The sequence below is a fragment of the Chionomys nivalis genome, chromosome 2, assembly GCF_950005125.1.
Source record: "Chionomys nivalis chromosome 2, mChiNiv1.1, whole genome shotgun sequence".
Lineage (NCBI taxonomy): Eukaryota > Metazoa > Chordata > Mammalia > Rodentia > Cricetidae > Chionomys > Chionomys nivalis.
Window position 1 is genome coordinate 129,506,264 of NC_080087.1, and position 19,598 is coordinate 129,525,861.

At 41.9% G+C, this 19,598-nt stretch overlaps 1 protein-coding gene and 1 non-coding gene across 2 annotated transcripts in view; one reads left to right on the plus strand and one right to left on the minus strand.

Annotated features, from left to right (window-relative positions):
- Acadl (acyl-CoA dehydrogenase long chain) overlaps positions 1–19,359 on the plus strand; it is a 31,704-nt gene extending 12,345 nt beyond the window's left edge. The window contains exons 5-11 of the mRNA XM_057763331.1: positions 1,940–2,006; positions 5,437–5,601; positions 6,165–6,266; positions 7,300–7,413; positions 13,924–14,051; positions 15,301–15,387; positions 18,372–19,359. Of these exons, the coding sequence (XP_057619314.1) occupies positions 1,940–2,006; positions 5,437–5,601; positions 6,165–6,266; positions 7,300–7,413; positions 13,924–14,051; positions 15,301–15,387; positions 18,372–18,465 (757 nt within the window). The 3' untranslated portion in view covers positions 18,466–19,359. The remainder of the gene's footprint in view (positions 1–1,939; positions 2,007–5,436; positions 5,602–6,164; positions 6,267–7,299; positions 7,414–13,923; positions 14,052–15,300; positions 15,388–18,371) is intronic.
- Positions 18,038–18,141, minus strand: LOC130870646 (U6 spliceosomal RNA). The gene has a single exon (XR_009056781.1). It is a non-coding gene; the product is annotated as a U6 spliceosomal RNA (small nuclear RNA).
- Positions 19,360–19,598: the final 239 nt, after the last annotated feature.

Below are 19,598 nucleotides of genomic sequence, written 5' to 3' on the forward strand. Positions count from 1 at the left end.
TACCTTTGGGCCCAAATCAGTGTATTAGCTGGGCTATACAGCCCCTCGAGGGTAAAGGGAAGAGCTCACTCCTTTCCCCTGACTTTTTCTGGTGGCTTCTAGCATTCACTGGCTTATTACCAAGGGTCACATTGCTGTCCCCCTCCTGAGGATATCTGTAACATTTAGATCTCCTCCATGATAGTAATTCTGCCTCAGAAATCCTTAAGTTGGCCACATCTGCCAGGTGCTTTTTCAGATGATGTAATGCAGGTATCCCAAATTGGGACCTGGTGTTTTTGGAATGGTGGGTAGTATTATTTATCCTAATGTGGAAAGTGTTTTTTAAGGACTATGGAGTATAAAAATACAAGAATCACATACAGTAATGTAATGTGGATTAGTTATACACTGTGCTATTCATTGTAGAGTATCAATGAAAATGAAAAACTAAAGATTGAGCTGGTGAGGTGACTTTGTGGGTAAAGATGCCTGCCACCAAGTCTGATAACCTACGTTTGATCTCCTCTCCCGACCCACATGGTGGAGAAGTGACTCCTAAAAGTTGGCCTCTGACCTCCACATGCATGCTTACATACACATACACAGAGAGACGGACAGACAGTCAGACACAGACACACACACACTACACTAAATAAAGCATGTAATTTAAAAAAAAAGCCCTTATGTAAATGAAAATTATCTTATAGGGCCAGGTGTGGTGTATGCCTTTAAACCAGAGACAGGTGAATCTCTCTGTGAGTTCAAGGCCCGCCTGGTTTACGAGCAAGTTCCAGGACAGCTGGAGCTACATAATAGAGAGGCCCTGTCTCAACAGATTATCTCACAGAAAAATATTAGCTATAAAGATCAAAATCATGGTTCTGTTTTTATAAAAATACATATATTACATATGTGTGTTTGTATACATTGGAAAATTTTAAAAGGGTTTATTTTAAGAATGTTCATTCAGGAGATAAATTACTTTTGAAGACCAGGTCTCATGGTAGCCACATGGAATCCTAGTGCTTGTGAGGCTGAAGCAGGAGGATTCTTAGTTGGAGAACAGGCTGGGCTACATAGTGAATTCTAGGACAGCCTAACAGTATAGCAAATCTTGCCTCAAAAGACCAAAAGTAAATGGATATATTTCTTCTTTGAATAATGTTTTTATATTTTTAAGATATGTGTATTTATATGAGTGTGGATGGATGTGTACGTGTGAATTTAGATTCCCAGAAGAAGTTATCGGGTTCCCTGGAAGCTGGGGTTACAGGTGGTGATTCTGGGAACCCAGTGTGGGTCCTCTGGAAGAGCAGCCAATGCTCTTCACTGCTGACATTTAGAAAGATACACTCCTTTTAGAGTTGGTTTGTTAGGAGGAAAGCAGTTGAAAATGTTTAACTTTTTAAGATTTATTTTATGTATATGACTGTTTTAGCCTACATGTATGTATGTGTACCACATGTATGACAGGTGTCAATGGAGATAAGAGAAAGACATTAGAACTTGACTTATGGATGGCCATGAGCTACCATGTGGGTTCTGGGGAGCTAGACCCAGATCCTTTGGAAGAGCAGCAAGTGCTCTTAACCTCAGAGCCATCTCTCCAGCCCCTGGCCTTTAAATGCCTATGTTTTTGATGAAAAGATAGTAATAAGAACCAAATAAAGGCAGGTAAGTCCATGTTGACTCATAGTTTAGGGAGTTAGCAACCCTTATTAGCATGTCACCATTGTCTGCTTTGGAGTTCTTAAATGTAGTTGGACTTCTGTGAGTCATGCGGAGTCTGGTTCATTAAATCATATTCATTTAAGAACTTTAAAGTGTGTCAGATGTATTTTTAGTGCAATTCTGTGACCATTTCTAATATTAGGATTTTTAATACATGAGACTTTATGCAATAGTCTTAACACAATTTGATTATTACCAATTAATTGTTCTTTGTTTTCCATTGTAGTGACTTACAAGGAGTAAGAACAAATGCCAAAAGGTCTGGGAGTGATTGGATTCTCAATGGAAGCAAGGTGTGTAAAGAAAAGATTCTCTTCCTCTAAAGCCTGCACATACCTGATGAGAGGATCACTCTAAGGACATGTTTGATCAAGTGATCCCGCAGATCACTACGGGAATTGTTTGAGTTTTCAGGGTATTAAGGCATTTACAGTTTTTATATGGCAGAATCTATAGCCTCTTCTATGTTCCTTGTTGTTTGACCTTCTACTGTGAAGGTTCTTTTAGCTTCCAAATAACTCTTGACAAATGATGGAGGAGGGTCATCTGTCTATTGGTTAATTAATAAAGAAAACTGCTTGGCCTAATAGGTCAAGAACATAGGTAGGCGGGGAAGACAGAACAGAATGCTGGGAGGAAGAAGGCAGGGAAGCAGATGCCATAGCTCTCCTTTCCGAGATGGATGCAGGTTAAGATCTTTATGGTAAGCTACCACCGTGCGGTGCTACACATATTATTAGAAATAGGTTAATCAAGATGTGAGAGTTAGCCAATAAGAGGCTGGAACTAACGGGCCAAGCAGTGTTTAAAAGAATAGAATTTGTGTGTTGTTATTTTGGGGCATAAGCTAGCTAGGAGGCTGAGAGCCAGGTGGCAGCCCGCTGCTCCTATTACTACAGGTTGGTGCTCATTACAACAGACAAACCAAAAAGGAGACAGAGAAGAGAGGAGAAGGAGGAGGAGGTGGTGGTGGCAATGGTAATGAAAAAAAGTTTTGTTGCCCCAGAGTGGGACAAAGGATGAACTTAATGTTCATGAAAGACTGGGTGAAGGCGGGTGTGGTTTTATGTACACCTCTAAACGCAGTGCTGAAGGGGACAGAGACAAGAGGCTCACTGGGGCTTGTTGGCTACCAGCATAGGTGAAAAATGCAAGCGCCAGGTTTAAGGAGAGACCCTGCCTTAAAAGAACAAGGTGGAGAGTGATGGAGGAGAAGCCTCACACATATGTAAACAAACAAATAAATAGTAAATAAATTTTATAAAAACAGATTAAGAGTGAGCTGGAGAGATGGTTCAGCAGTTAAGAGTGCTAGTCCCTCTTCTGAAGGACCTAGGTTTTGTTACCAGCACCCACATGGTGTAAGTCCACTTCCAGGGAATCTGCTCCTCTCTTCTGGCTCCTGTGTGTACAGCATGCGTGTGCACAGACATACATGCAGGGAAAAACACCCAAACATAAAATGGAAGAAGGAAAGATTGAAAGAAAAGGTTTCAAGTAAATATCAGAAAGTTTCAAGAGATCTTAAGAGATAAATGCGCAGGCAATAGGATTTTGGGAATCCTCCGGTTCTATAGTAAGAATCAACTTACTGTAGACTCGGAGAACTCCTCAAGCATGTACACCTGGCTCAAGAGCAAACACATGCACGAGGAGAAATGCTCCAGCTGACTCAATGGTAAGGAAAGATGTTTGTTTTTAATACAAGGCCTGTTTGTGGATGGATTTTTTTTTTTTTTTTTTTTTTGGTGCAAGTGTTTGCACCCAGGGTTTTTCTAGAATATTATCAGTCTGTGGCTGGTGGGAGATAGTGGACATTGTTTATTGTTTGGGCTGTTTGTTTGTTTGAGACAGGGTCTTGCTACACAGCCCAGGATGGCTTTGAACTCATGATCCTCCTGTGCTATCTGTCCAAGCATATGCAACTGTGCTGTGTTTGTTTTTAAAATTTTTTCTATATGCTTTAAGTTAATGCTTTTATCTTTATAAAATCAAATAATATTGTGGTACTGTCAGGTTCCTTAAAATCTGATTTTCTAACTGATGTTGTTAGTGTCTAATAACAGTTTGTTTTCTGACATGAGTAGTTCCTGTACAGGAAAACAGCAGCTGCGGTACAGAATAACTTTGGAAAAATGTGGAGAATTTCTCATTCTTTTCTGTGGTTGTGTGGATTGTGAGTCTCCAAAAGTTGAAGACAGTGTATCTTGTATCCTAGATAGTTTCCTTTTATAGACTGTCGTGAATCACTGAAAAATTATTCAAATATACTTTAAGAAGCAGTGTCCTAGGTGTTGTGGATATGGAGAGAGAGCCTACTATGTTCAAGGCCCTGGTTTTGATGCTGTAGAAACCAGAACACCAAGCCTGCTGTGGTGAAAAGTTGGTGGCACATTAGGGTGCCTAACTTGATGTGGAGGACTGAGAATTCTAGATGATGCGACCTTAGTCCGACCTAGATGAGTAGGGTCGCTCTGTTAGAGTTAAGAAGGCCCTCCGCTGGGAGGAAGTGCAGTTTTCAAGGACACACGTGTCTGGAAGGCCATAGAATGTGTGAGAGCTGAGGTGGGGACAGAAAATGGAGACCGCTAGGAGGAGAGAAGAGGTAGGAGGTGTAAACTGTGTAAACCGCCCTCTGTTTGGGAGGAGTTTAATGTGCCTGCCCTAAGGGTTCGGAATGTGCCTGGAAACCTAGCTGTTCAAGGATGCTGGAGTGTGGATGTGGTGGAACAGGCTGCCCCTCTGAGAACCTGATGGGTGGATAGCATTGTAGTGAGAGCTGTTATAGAACCTCGTGCAAGAACTGGTGAGGGCTGGGGAAATAAGGTAATGTCAGCAGGAGAAAAGGAAGGAAACAGACTCGAATGGTAAAGTGGACCAGTGTGAATCATGCCGATCTGAACGTGAAGCAGATGATAGTGTAGTTGATCAAAGCATCAGCTGCCGTGGAGGGTAAATGATTATTGGATAGGAGTATGACGTGGGAAGGATGTGCTGTGGTCATGAGTCATTTTATGGAATGCAGGTAGGCGTGCAGGTCTAGATCATACCAAGGAATGTGGCTTAACTGGACTTGGAGGTACACACCTAGCTTCTCTTTATTCCCTGCACTCTGGAGGCTGAAGCAGAAAGATCTTAAATTGTAGGCCAGCGTGGGCTACACAAGTTGAGGCCAACTACCTAGTGAGATCCTGTCTCATAGAAATGAATAATAGACAACTATGGAGTTTCAGTGGGTGACTAAGCCAGGCAAGGTGCAAAAGGAGGTGTCTGTTAACTATAATGCTTTCCTTATTTAGACCATTTTGAAAGTAGTCAATCTTTATTAAAACAAAAACAAACAAAACACTACCCCAAACTGTCTTTTCAAAAACCCATCCTTTTAAGAGTATACTTAAATTGCTTTTTAAAAGCCAATTCTCTTTTCCTCTCTGTGGCTCTCCTCTAAAATTCATTTTACCAAGTGAATGGGAAGTTTGGTTTTATTCTAGAGCCATAATCTATTTGTTTCCTGTTATTCATCACATGAGTAGTGGAGAAATGTGTCCACTTCAATATTGCATGGTGACCCCTTGCTGTTTGCTACCCTTCGTTGTGAATAGGTCATTCTGTGTATGCAGATGGGGTAGCCCCTGCTGCCTGTGCTGGTCTTTGGCTTGCTCATGGACATATTACATAATACAGAATATTGCAGGGCATCACAGTGCATTTGGGTTTTTGCAGGTGTTCATCACTAATGGCTGGTTAAGTGACCTTGTGATTGTAGTCGCCATAACCAATCGTGAAGCTCGGTCGCCTGCCCATGGCATTAGCCTCTTCTTGGTGGAGAATGGAATGAAAGGATTTATCAAGGGCCGGAAGCTGCACAAGATGGGAATGAAAGCTCAGGTAGGTGATGGTATGAATCGGATCTGGAAGTTCATTGCTCACTCTCCGACAGAAAGTGGATATGGAGCGTCCTTCCAGCATCTTCCTGTGCTGATTGCCGGGATGCCTTCTCAGAAACAGCAGAGGAGACTTCTGTGATGCCCCTGCCTCAGTTGTGCCCAGCAACAGGGAGTCAGGGAGTTTTGAGTATCTGTTGAAGAAATGGGAACGTTAGCTTTTGTAATAACCGACTGTGAAACTTAGAAAGTTATGCCATAATAAGAGTATTTTGGTATATATTACCAGAAAGCATGTTTAATGTGTGGTAGGCTTTCTCACTTCCCAGGACCCAGAGAACTGGACAGTGTCAAAGCCTGAATGATGGTTGTAGTGCAGTGAGAAAGCCACACACGGTGGGATGAGATGGAATTAGATAAATACCCTCGCTTAAGGCTCACCACTTAACGCTCCATCTCCACGTCCATTCCAGTTTTCCTTTGTTTCATCTTCTGTGGAAGTTGTGAATGTTACTGGGTTACTGCGAAACCAATGCACGCATTCTCTGCTTGATCCGTGTTTCTTAGGACACGGCAGAACTCTTCTTTGAAGATGTCCGACTGCCAGCTAGTGCCCTACTTGGGGAAGAGAATAAAGGCTTCTACTACCTCATGCAAGAGCTCCCACAGGTATTGAATGCCTAACATGGCCATCTTCTGGTTAGAGGCTTCCGGTGAGATACAGAAATAGAGTCGTATAGATCCACACGTTAAGCTTGTGCCACAACAGCCATCTGAGTATCAAACTGCATATAAAGAAGGATCACTGTTATAGGTCAGGTTAGGAAGTAACGGATCTCGGCAGGATCCAACCAAAATGTAACCAAAGTAAGGAAAATAGGTATTTTATTTCTGTCATTCTTCCTTGCAATGATTCTGGCTTCTTCTTAAGGGAAGGACTTCTGTAAATTACTGTGACTCAAGGGAGGAAAGTGTTAAACAAAAGATCCGTCACATCGCAGCCTGCGCTCTGGGGTTGTTGCCTAATTGTTGGCACTTACTTACATGCTGGTGGGAGTGTGTTCACCCGATGGTGGCTATGGCTCCATCTAAACATGAAACTGACAGAAGCCAGTGGCTCCGGTAGTAAAGTAGAATACAGAAACCCCCGGCGTGGTGGAATCCGGCGACTAATGCTATTTTTGCCGTGATTGGTAGAATTTGCGCTGTGGACTTGAGGATGTTGTGGAACAGTGCTCCATCGATGCACTAGTGTGTAGTAGACAAGGAGGAAAAGTCAGCTGTGGGAGCTAACTATGTGTGTGCGTGTGTGTGTGTGTGGAGACAGTGTGGGAGCTAACTCTGTGTGCGGTGGAGACAGTGTGGGAGCTAACTCCATGTGTGTGTGTGGAGACAGTGTGGCAGCTAACTCCGTGTGTGTGTGTGTGTGGAGACTGTGGGAGCTAACTCCGTGTGTGTGTGGAGACAGTGTGGCAGCTAACTCCGTGTGTGTGTGTGGAGACAGTGTGGATAAAAACCAAGCAGCGTGACTTTGTCTTAGCTGTCACCGTCACCACAGACCTGGGGAGCCTTTTCTTAGCACTAAGAAGGAAGTTAAAACTTGACCTTTAGTAGTTTGTTAAGGCAATCTTTTATAGGACTCATTGAAATGGTATGAAATTCGTTTGTGTAATAATGCTTACTGCTTAATTTTGGGTTCCAGGAAAGGCTGTTAATTGCAGATTTGGCAATTTCTGCCTGTGAGTTCATGTTTGAAGAAACCAGGAACTACGTCAAGCAGAGAAAAGCTTTCGGGAAAACAGTCGCACACATACAGGTGAGTTCATCAGGTCCGTTGTCACAGTTGTGTCAGGGTGGAATGCTGAGTGCAATTCTGAGGCAGGGTGGCTTCAGAAACATGACGGTAGACAAGATGCCTAGCGGAGAGTGTCGGGCACTGAGAGAAGAGGACAGCCAACGGCAGATCCCAAAGAAAACAGATCTGATGGTGACGTAGAAAAGGAAGATCATGCAAGAAGCATAGGAGGAAAGGAGAAGAGAAAAAAGGCAGGTCAGGGGAGGCTTGTCGCAGAGGCCAACAGGGAAGACCGGGGAGGGTGACATGGAAGTTTGGACTCCCTGCTTCCTGTGTGAACCACACAGCCACCATGCTGGAGGAACTTCTCGCTGGCGGCTGAGGGTTGACATTAAGTCTGAGCCTTTTGAAGTAGAATGAGCCTGCTGGAGCGGCTTTGTGAGGGGAGGTAGTAATGGGGCGTCTGCATAGCATTACAGGAACAGCCTTCTGAGCGCTGTGGCCAAGTGAGCTTATGTCCTCACGTGGCTCCCGAAATCTCTACAGTCAAGGCAAACTATGTTCTGGAAGAAATAGTTTCCTGTTTGTAAACTTTAGAAATTCATCTAATATGTAAAATCTTACTATGAAAAAATTCCTGAAGTTTATAAGACTTGTGTTTATTCAAAAGTAGAAATATTTTTCTCTTTATGAATAATATTAGTACCTACCTTGTGTGATTACTGTAAGGATTTGATGGGGCAGTGCTTGGGATATTGTGTTCCACGGGCATGTGCACGCATACACACACACACACACACATACATATAGACACACACATACACACACAGAGACACAGTAAATAGATCTCTAAAGTATGCTACCCATATTTCCTGAATAATCCACAAAGCATATTATTAGACATTTAACCATAAAGGAAGTAGATCTGTACTCTTGTTCCATAAAAGAAAAGGATTCCTTTAAAATGCAGTCATGGGGGCTGGTGAGGTGGCCCAGTGGGTAAATGTACCTGCCACCAAGTCTGAGTTCGAGTTCCAGAACCCATGTGGTAGAAGGACAGAACTGACTCCTGAAAACTGTGACCTCAACTCAGGCACTGTGGTATGTTTGTGCCCACACACATACATATACACATACATACATACAAGAAATAAATGCATATAATTTAAAATAGTCATGTACTATAACAATGTACGTATAACAATGCAGTCATGAATGATGGACTGCACAAAAGACCTGGCGGTGGGCCTCTCATAACGCGGTAGCTCCACGTGATGGTGGCACTGTTGGTGTAAGCAGCCAATCAGTCATGCAGATACGGTGCGTTCAGTTAAACAGGATGTAATATTTGATAATTTATTGCTCATGTATTATGCTGTACTTATTGTCACTGTCTCAGGCTGCATTCCTTCTTTCACTGAAGGAAGTTTACCTTAAAGTAATATGTTATGCCAGCGGCAACCTCGGACTCCCTTGTTCACCATGTCTCTTGCCTGTCAAGATGCTCCGCCAAACATCTGACCTGTACCCTTTAGGCTCACACGATGGCGAACTTGTTTAATGGCCTATTACTCAAACGATTCACCTTATTAAGCAAAACATAACTATATTTTATTTTTGTAACAAAAGATAAATGTGCCTGTTTTTCAAAGCATGTGTTGTGTTGCCTCCACACAAAACACAAGTAGTTCACTAGATTTTTCAGTAGGTGGCAGTAGTAATCTTCAGTCAGCGGTTCTCAACCTGTGGGTCACGGCCGCAGGGGTGGAGTAACCCTTTCACAGAGATCAAATATCAGATAGCCTACATATCAGATACTTACATTTCAATTCTTCAGAGTAGTAAGACAGCTATGAAGTAACAATGGGAGAATTTTATGGTTGGGAGTCACTACAACGAGAGGAACTCTATTCAAGGGTAGCAGTGTGAGCGATGCAGAGAACCACTGGTCTCGATACTTGTGTGTGTGGTGTCGCGGCCCCCCTCGACCAGCAAGGAGGACACGCAACACCGGAGCTCTTCTTGCTAAGCAGTTTATTCCAGGACTTTATTCACAGCAATCTTTTCCCTTCTCTCTCCCTCTCTCCCCTCCTTCTCTCTCCCAGCCCTTAAGTAGGCCTGGGCCGCCAACCCCAGATTGCCAGGTGGGCACTGCCCATAGGTCCACGCATATGCAAGCAGCTGACAATCATTGCATGATAATAGCATAAGTCAGGCTGTAGCCATAGGAGTTGATTATCACAGAGAGCACTCGCTTTCGGGATCGCGGAGGGCGGGAGCCAGCACCATCAGGTGCGATTCCACGCAGCTCTCTACATTGCCATCAGGTGTGGCTTCATGCAGCCCGCTACAGTGTGGGTTGTATGTATGCTGTGTGTGGTAAGCACGTGCACGAATGTGTAGGTGAGCACACTTGTGTAGACATGTACGGAGGCCAGAGGTTGACTCAGTATTTTCCTCCACAGCTTTTCAGGTTGTTTTTTGAGACAAGGTTTCTTACTGAACCTGACACAGTCTGGCTAGAGTGGCTGGCAGGGAACCCCGGCAGTCTTCCTGTCTGTGCACCCACTATGTGTGGATGGATTCCAGGGACAAACCAGCACACCTGACTTTTTTGTGGGTGCTGAGAATCCAAACTCGGGTCCTTGTGCTTACATAGGAAGCTGTTCACTCCCTGAGCATCTCACCAGCTCCCTGCAGCGTCATATCTTTATGTAAAGTATTGTTGTTTTCCTAATAAGAATACGTTGGGATTTCTTTCAATTTTCTTTAGTACGTTTCTTTGAATATTTTCATAATTCAAGTTAGAAATGCAGCCGTAAACAGATGACCCATACATTCCTATTATCCTTTCTTCTTGAGCTGACTGCGCTCTGGTTCTAGGAACTGAAGTTGATAACCTGTACACACCATGTTACACTTGGCCAAATGCTACTTTAACATGATTATATTTCCTTTCTTTCTATAATTCTTGAATCTTGAACATTTGGCTCCTTTGCCTACTCAGGTTTATAGCACAAAATTCGTCTCCTTTGTAGACTAGAGTGTTACTATAATGAGGAAACAGGAGTTACAGGAAGACTCCGTGGGTGATAACCACAGCTCATGGTTTACCCTGAAATAACTGATAAAACAGCATAACTCAGATATTAATAATAACAATAATATGTATCATTTATTAACTGCTTTCCATTTCTTAGACGCCGTGTTTAATGTAGTTTTATCTCTTTCTTCATAACTGTATATAATAGTTATTACTATTATCTTTATAAAGCAGTTAAGGCAGAGAGATTAAGTAAACTAAAATGACACAGATGCTCTATTCTAGAATTTACATTCTTTAAAACATTATTATTTTATGTGTATGGGCGTTTGTCTGCGTGCACCATGTGGTTTCCTGGGCCTGGTGCCAATGGAGGTCAAGAGAGTGCGACAGATCCCTGGAACTGGAGTTGGAGATGTTTGTAGCTACCATGTGGGCGCTAGGAATTGAACTTGTGTCTCTGGAAGAACAGTCAGTGCCCTTAACTGCAGAGCCATCTCTCCAGCCACAGAGTCACTTGTGGGCAGTGAAACGAAGATGGGATGGTATTTACTAACTAGCGTGTTTCATCATTTCCTGTGTGGTACATACTATTGATTCTAAAGATAAACTATTTGTGAAAGAAATAAGAAAAGGAAAAAATGTTTTTCAGTTCAATATCTTCCAACAAAAACTGTCTACTTCCTAAGACCTTAAATGTGGCATTAATTAATAGTAAGACTAGGCACCAAATTGAGTCCATTTTTAAAAAACACTTAAATCAGTATATATGCTTATAACAACTCACAGTTTTGTTTTAGTGATTCGGCTTACTAACCATTCCAAGGTGTCTTCAAATCCTAAAGCCCCAAGATAAGTGTTATTTATTGCTTAATTTTTTTAAAAATTACATATTTAGTTTATTTACTATCTCCGTCTCCACCCCCCACCGTGTGTGTGGGGAGGTGGGGGGTTGTGCACACCTATGGCAAGTGTGTGGAGGTCAGAAAACAACTTGTGGGGGCTAGTTCTCCTTCCACCATGTGGGTCGTAGGGATTGGATTTCAGGTCAGCAGGCATGCCAGAAAGTGCCTTGAGGTGCTCAGCCAGCGCCTGGCCCTCATGCAGAATGTCCAGAGAGATTTTAGTCAGTTCACCTAGTTGCTTACAGAGATATCGTGTGTGTGTGTGTTTGTGTGTGTGTGTGTGTGTGTGTGTGTGAAAAAGAGAGAGAGAGAGAGAGAGAGAGGCTCATAGAGTATAAGCTGGCCTTGAACTCCTGACCCCCTACCTCTGCCTCTCCAGTGCTATAATTTAAGACCAATGCCACTGTGCATGGCTAAGATTCTCTCTAAATTCAAGCTGCACTTTTTACTGAGCAGGTATCTGTAACCACTAAAGATGCTCCAGTGAGCATGTTGGTCATTCATGAAAAGCGCCCCACCAATGGGCGATGCTATCCTTCACAGCCATTAGTTGAGTGGTTTCGGGAAGCATGGCGCTGTTTCTGGTGAAGAACAAAGACCAGTTCTGTTCACTAGCTCCCAGTCAGTGCCAAGAATATGTAAATATTTAATCTCCTTATCTTCAGACAGTAAATTATGTACTCTTGGCGGCGTTTGTTATTTTTAGAAGTCTGGACCTAGTGGATGTGCTGCGGTAAGAATTTTAAGTGGGTCTGAATTTTAACTTCAGCTTCTAGAAGCTCCCAGCATTTGTGTAGAACAGCTTTCATATGCGGGAGATCGTGACCTTTTCATATTCTAAATTGTGCATAAAGCCTCAGATGTAACAGCATATGGGGCAACAGTTCTTGAGAACTGTCTGATTTTCCTCCCTATCCCAGCTTGCTTTCTCTCAAATGAAATGTTATATAGTGTCGTGGATTTAAGCCAGCAGCAGACTTAGAATTCATGGCCCAGGGTTTTTGATGTCTATAGGAAATGATTTGACCGTGTTTTCAGATGTTTCTCTTTGTAAACATGAATGTGTAAGGCGGGGGGTGGGGGAGTATTATGCTGACTATAGATAGATATCCGGCCAAAGGACATACAGAGGTAGAAACGAAGCTAGAAAAAAATCTGTTCCACATTGGATGCCGGGACTCCCAGGTGGAAGCTGGGTGCTGCTGGCCTTCCTACAGTTAGTTTGGAATCATTAGATGCCAGTTAGTCTTTCTAGAAGAGGGTGCCTCAAAGCTACAAGGAGACACAATAGTTGCTCCACCTGAGGCATCAGTTCCTCAAAGCTCCCACTCCACAGGCATACCCAGCTCTCTCCCAGTCCCCCCCATTGCTCTATTCCCGTTCTTTGGTTTTCCAACAATGAACAAATACCAAAATTGTACCCGGGCACTGCACTGGTCACTCTGAAAATTCAGCTTTGAGAATTGCCATGGCCACAAGTAGAAAAGTAGACCCCACAGCCCTGAAAGACGGCTCTCACAACCTCCTTCGAGAGCTCAAGCCTGCCCGTGGGCCCTGAAGGTCCATTTCCAAGTTTTCAGCGAAGCCTCTACAGTGGATGCCTGCCTGTGGCCACAATGGATGTCTCACACACCCCGCAGGAGCATGAGCAGATTGTAGCTTTATCAAGGAGATGAGGGGCAGCTGGCCACAGATGGGCCTCTGACCTCAGTGAGAACAGGTGTGCATTTGGAGGCTCTACCCAGGTCCAGGCCAGTTTCCCGAAGGAGATTCAAGAGCTGGTGCCAGCAAGAACAGATGTGAGAGCCAAGGAACAGTGAAATCGCACTTGACAGAAGGAAGACCAGTCAGGACAGTTGAGAACGGTCTAAAAAGAATGATCTCCAATGTCTGTGAACAGCAGGAGAGGGTGGCTACATAGTTATTAACACTTGCAGATAAGACCATTCAGAACTAGTTGGAGGCTACATGAGACCCTTCAGAGGGATGGGAGAGGCTACAGGTTACTGCCTATTCCGTTTCTTATTATTAGTACTGTGCTTACTAACCTAATAAGTGTTTGACGATGGTTGTGATTAGATAAATCCATCTTGCCCCTCTATCATGTTATTTTATTATTTCACTGTAGGCCAAAGAGGCACAGTAGAGAAATACATGCCCTTAATTTCATTAATGCACAGTAAATCCTGTTTAACTTCCAGGAAACTGGGTGTTTTAGTAGCTGTACGTGACGGCTCCCACCACGAGATGGTGCTAACACATTAAATCATGATGTTCCTTAAGCCGTTTCCTTTAAACTATGCCAGGTGCTTACCTGTTTTTATTTGCTACCGCTTTTAAAATGCTAAGATACAGAGGTTCTCTCTCTCTCTCTCTCTCTCTCTCTCTCTCTCTCTCTCTCCCTCCCTCCCTCCCTCCCTCCCTCCCTCCCTCCATTTAAGTTAACATGTACCCTTTCGTTGGAAGAAAAACCCAGCAGTTCCACTTTTGTTTTGCTTTAACGTTTTTTTCCTATGTAACCATTTGAGGTGCTGAGTTCAAATCTGTGCTTTTAATATGCTCCTTTTCCCCTTTCATCTCTAGACGGTGCAGCATAAATTAGCAGAATTAAAAACCAACATATGTGTAACCAGAGCTTTTGTGGACAGCTGTCTGCAATTGCATGAAGCAAAACGTCTGGACTCTGGCTCAGCTTCCATGGCAAAATATTGGTACGCACACTACTGTAATTAAAATGTGGTATTTGTTCAGATGGCTATGGGATTCTGCCAGCCCTTAGACCTTGAAGGCGTTAAAGGAAGAGGTCTGCAAGTGAAAAGTAGCATTAAAATAATCTGGAAAGTCCCGCTGGGTTTGTTTATAATGCCCTAAAAATTACTTGACTCGGTATGCAACTCATCACTTGTGTTAAAGGTGAACTATTAAGAGCCTGAAGTAGGACCAGTGTGTGCTTCAAGTGTTAAGTTTAACTTCAAATTATCTAAAGAATGGCAGTAAAGTGAGACAGACTAGAAGGATAAAATTTGGGAGTCTTGTGGTGTCGAGTTCCATTAAGTAACTCCAACTAAATATAAGTCTCTGGGGACAGCTTTAGGTTATCCGGGAAGTTCTTAGGTTGGACAGAATGTGAGGTGTTTTCCAGGTCTAAGAAAATGCTTAAGTATCGACTGCCTGATCAAAGCCCTATTGAGTTTAGAAAAGCTTGCCTTTGGATTAAGGATGGTTAGCAATGCGGGTAAAGGGGAGTTTGAGAACCGACCCCAGTAAAGTGTTTATGTGTTTTAAGGTACAAGTGTGGTTTAAATCACATAGTTTCCTTAAAGAAGAAAGCAAACAAGCAAAAACCATTTCTTCTCACTAGCCCAAAAGCAGCATAAAATTTTCCTCACTGTTATTTATTAACTCAAGTTCAGTTCGGTCATTGCTAGACAAGGGAAATACGCGAATGGTGCTTTGTGTAATGATTTTATAATGACCAGATTATGAGATTAAAAAGGAATGTGACGTTAGCATGAGCTTAGACTTTGGGCTGGGGGGATATAGTTTACATATTCTGTAAACTATGTCACTTTCTTTGGCTTACGGGAAAAGGTTTTATAAAAAAGAATTTTATAGATTTTTGGTTTTGGAAAGAGATTTTTGCATAGCTAATGGCCTTGTTCTTGAACATATCAGGCTTATGAACATAATGGAGTTGATTATTAAAAGATAGTTTATAAATTGTTGAGTAGTGAGAGAACTTTAAAGGCAAGGTTTCGTTATCAAGGCTGGCCTTCTATTCACTATGTAGCAGAGGCTGGCCTTCAGCTTCTTATTGCCCTGCCTCTACCTCCTGCGTGCTGGGTTACAGGCATACACTACCACTGCAGTTCTGTGTTGTAGGGTTTGACTCTAAGGATTTGTGAGTACTCTACCAACTCAACTATCTCTCTTTTTCTGCTCGTTATTTCCATCATTTAGGGCATCTGAATTACAAAACAGCGTAGCTTATCAGTGTGTACAGCTCCATGGAGGCTGGGGTTATATGTGGGAGTACCCGATTGCAAAGTAAGTATGGGGGTCTACGATGCTTCTTTTCTTCCCCTTCTCTCCACCCTCAGATAGGGTCTTGTTGTGCAACCCTGTCTGACCAGGTTGGCCTCAGACTCACACAACTCCACCTGTCTCTGCCTCAAGTGCTGGTATTAATGATGTGAGCTGCCACCACCACACCCAGCCTATGATGCCTTTGTTTCTTTCTTTATAAAAAAATCTGATTTTTTAAAAAAAAAATTAAAAATAGATTTTTTTTCCTTCAATATACCAAACCCACACCCTTTCTTTCTCTCCTTTCTTACTATGAGCTTTTCTTTTCTTTTTTTCTTTTCAAGACAGAGTTTCTCTGTGTAGCCCTGGGTGTCCTAAAACTTGCTCTGTAGACCAGGCTGGCCTCGAACTCATGGAGATTCTCCTGTTTCTGTCTCTGGTGTGCTGGAATTAAAAGTGTGTACCACCACCACCGTCTGGATGATGCATTTCTTAAGGATATGAAGATAATGAGATTTTCTTACTGTACCTTATATGGTAAACATATAGGGAAAGTTTACCGAAATGTGCATTTTCGGTGAATATGTTTATGCAAGCACAAGTGGCTTTATTTTATTAGCTTCTCATTATGATTTATTTTTAAAGATAACTAAGAGTCCAACATACTTTTAAATGTAATACTTGGCTTTAAAATATATACCATTTCTCAAAAAAGGAGTCATTCCTTAAGTTATTCATATTCCCCCTTCTTTCTGTTTCTGTCTGTCTATCTCACACACACACACTCCTTGCATTACTTACTTTTCTTATTAGTGTGATAAAATCCCCTGACAGAAGCAGCTGAAGGGAGGGAAGGGTTGGTTTTGGCTCACAGTTTGAGGGTAGCTGTTTGGAGTGGGGTTGTTCTGGGTGCAGGAATTTGAGGGGGGTGGTCAGGCTGGACGTCTTTTCTTTCTCCCAAGGATGTGGGGAATGATAGCAAGAAGCCAATTACATATTAAACCATGTGTGGCTTGGTTTAGGAAATCATCCAACTCGGGATTCTCATACCTCCCTCAGGTTAAGCGACATTATTAGTGTGGAGGTGGGGGGCTGAAGATAAGTTATTGTGTCTTGGCTTTATAGGTAAAAGGTGTGTTTTATTCCCTTTTACGATTTTTAGATAGCTAAGTCTTGGCATGTAAGTGGTTTTAGTTTTATTTCTTAGGTTTAGCATTAGACCCTTGAAGATCTCTTAGCTATTCTAGGTGGAGAAGCTGAGACAGAAAACTTCACAGGAGTTAAACATTTCTCTGCTGCCTTTCTCTGTTAATCTTAGTAAATTTAATAGGTAACTTATGAAATGTCTGCTGCTCTGTCATTGCATATCTTGGTAGAACTCCCTTAATGTGAAAATAAATACCCAACCCAGCTCAAAAATGTCTAAAGTATTAGGATTGCTCGGGTAGGCAGGCAGGCCAGGAAAAGGCTTCAGAGGATATGAGTGCAACACCAAAATCTTCCAGGGTTGGGAATGGGGTTCATAGATCTCAGAAAGTGCTGAGCATCCTAATTCCCTTTATAATGCAGTTCATCGTGGAGGTAAATATTAAATGAGGATCTACTTACTTATCTGCAAAGTACCTTGGTAGATGTGGGAAAGTCTGAGTTCAAAGTTGGTCATATGCCAACAAATTAGCACATTTTGTCTTAGAAATTAAATAGTTAAAGCCCCAGTTTTGTATTTGAGAAAGAAAGGTCTTTAAATGTTCCTGCCATGCAAAGTCCAGAACTCAATAACAAGTTCCACAGGCTTGGGACAATGAAAGCACTGTGACCTAATAAGAGTTCTCTTGCCAAAGAGGCGAGACACCTACATTCTTGTTCCAGTCGGACAGTTATCTGTTATGTGACCAGTAAATGGTAATCATTAATTAACAAATGCATCAGCCTCTCTAAATCTCCTTTTTAGCCTGCAAAGCTGTAGTAAGTATTCCCTTGGATTCCAGAGGGTTACAGGGAAAGGAGAAGGGGTGAAAAGAGATGGTTGCTACCATAGCTGTCCAAAGTGAGTCCTGAGGCTGGGACGTGGCTCAGTGGCAGAGCTCTCACCAATCAACGTCCTGAGTTCAGTCCCTGTGTTAGTCAGGGTTCCCTCCCAGCAGCAGAACAGAACGAGAAAAAAGTGAACCCTGGTCATGGGCTTGTGTGTGTCCCAGTGGGCCCAGCCACTTAGACAAGAGTAACCTAGTCACCCCCACAATAAGCTACTTGTTAACTTTGGGGGAAAAATAATTCCTTAAGACATCAGGTGGTGGTTGTACTGATTAAAATTAGAAGGAATGTCTGGAAATAAGTTATTTTTTTTCTTAAGGTCAGTTGATTTAAACTTTCTGGGGAGACTAAAAGATAAGAAACCAAAATGTTCTATGTATTTCTAAACAGAGACTTTTCAGGTTGTTGTTATATATGCTCATTTTTTACTGATTTTTAATTGAGCTCTACATTTTTCTCTGCTCCCCTCCCTGCCTCTCCCCTCCCTGCTTCAACCCTCTCCCAAGGTCCCCATGCTCCCAATTTACTCAGAAGATCTTGCCTTTTTCTACTTCCCATGTAGATTAGATCTATGTAAGTCTCTCTTAGGTTCTCACTGTTGTCTAAGTTCTCTGGGTTTGTAGTTTGTAGACTGGTTTAAAATATGGAACACTTCATGGATTTGCGTGTCATCCTTGCTCAGGGGCCATGCTAATCTCTGTATCGCTCCAATTTTAATATATGTGCTGCCAAAGCGAGCACTATATGCTCAATTTTATAAAATTATGTTAGTGTGCCTGTGTTGTTTTGAATTATCATGTCTTATCTTAATGGCTTTTAGTATACCAACCTAGTATGAATGCTGGACTAGAAAAACCAGTTATAAGGAGCGCTTAATGCTGAGAGTTCCTTAGTTAAATAATTAGTAGTTATCTAGAACTTAACATTTCTACCATGTTTACATCAATTCAACTTTATTCTTGTTTATGTAGAGCTTACGTGGATGCTCGGGTTCAGCCGATCTACGGTGGTACCAACGAAATAATGCGAGAGCTGATCGCAAGACAGATCGTCAGTGACAGCTAGACATCTGCCTGCATCCCTGAATCCTATTATACAGCTAATCTGGATTCAGATCTCCTTGAGATAAAATGTAACCTGGAAAGGGGGGAAATAGGAAAGCTGTTTTTATGTATGGTTGTTAAAGAGAAGGAAATAAAATATAAAGATAACGATAAAACTTTTGAATCCAGAGAATCTAAAATTATGCTGTAAAAGCCTTAACCTTTTTTATACAGTGAATATCGAAAATTTTCTAACTTGAGAGTCTTAATATCTTGCCTTTCAAATTCTGAAGAGCATAAATCACTGTGATCCTTAAAGTTGAGAAATAATATTATATTCTTATAACAATAATACTTGCAGACTTTGAAAAGGCAAAATAATTGTAATTCGCAGAAAGTCATTTCAGCTACTTTTTGTTCCAAATCCCCTAGAACATTGGTTTCTACCATCTTACCACTTACCCCATGCTTTTAAAACAAAGACTAGAACCCTTTATTCAGAAAAGGCCAGACGGTACCATATATAGTACACACAGAGTCAATTATGTATCAATTAAAAATAAAGTAAAACTTTAAAACAAATCAGGTGTTGAATGTGTATGAGGCACTGAGAAAGGAGAATGTGTTCTGATGGAGGTGCATAGTTTGTTAGATAAGACACACGGCTTTCAACAGATCCCGTTCCAGTTCAACTTCAAGAGGAGAACTCAGTAATTCATCATCCATAAACCCCCAAAGGTTGGTAGGTATCAAAGCAGAGGCTTTTATTTTTCAACAGTGTGACTTATTTATATTTACTAAATATTGTGCATCTTCTGTAAACTAGGCTGTTAAACACATTGGGAAGGAAGCCTGGAATAACCGTCCTACAAACTAGGAATAATAGAGTTTGAACATTCCAGGTAGGCTAAGTATGATAAAAGTAAGCACTTAAAATATGAGTGTGGGAAAATCATATTTAAGACTTACATAGAAAAATAGAATTTATAAACTGACATTTTAGGAATTTGATTTTTCTGCACATAGTATAACAGTGAGAAGTTGTAAAATGGAAATACACTCTTGTTCAACTGTTCGTACAAATGGGTATAGTAGATGAGAGGTGGGATCTTTGGATATTCCTTCACTTATAATTCACAGCTCTGGGGTCATTGT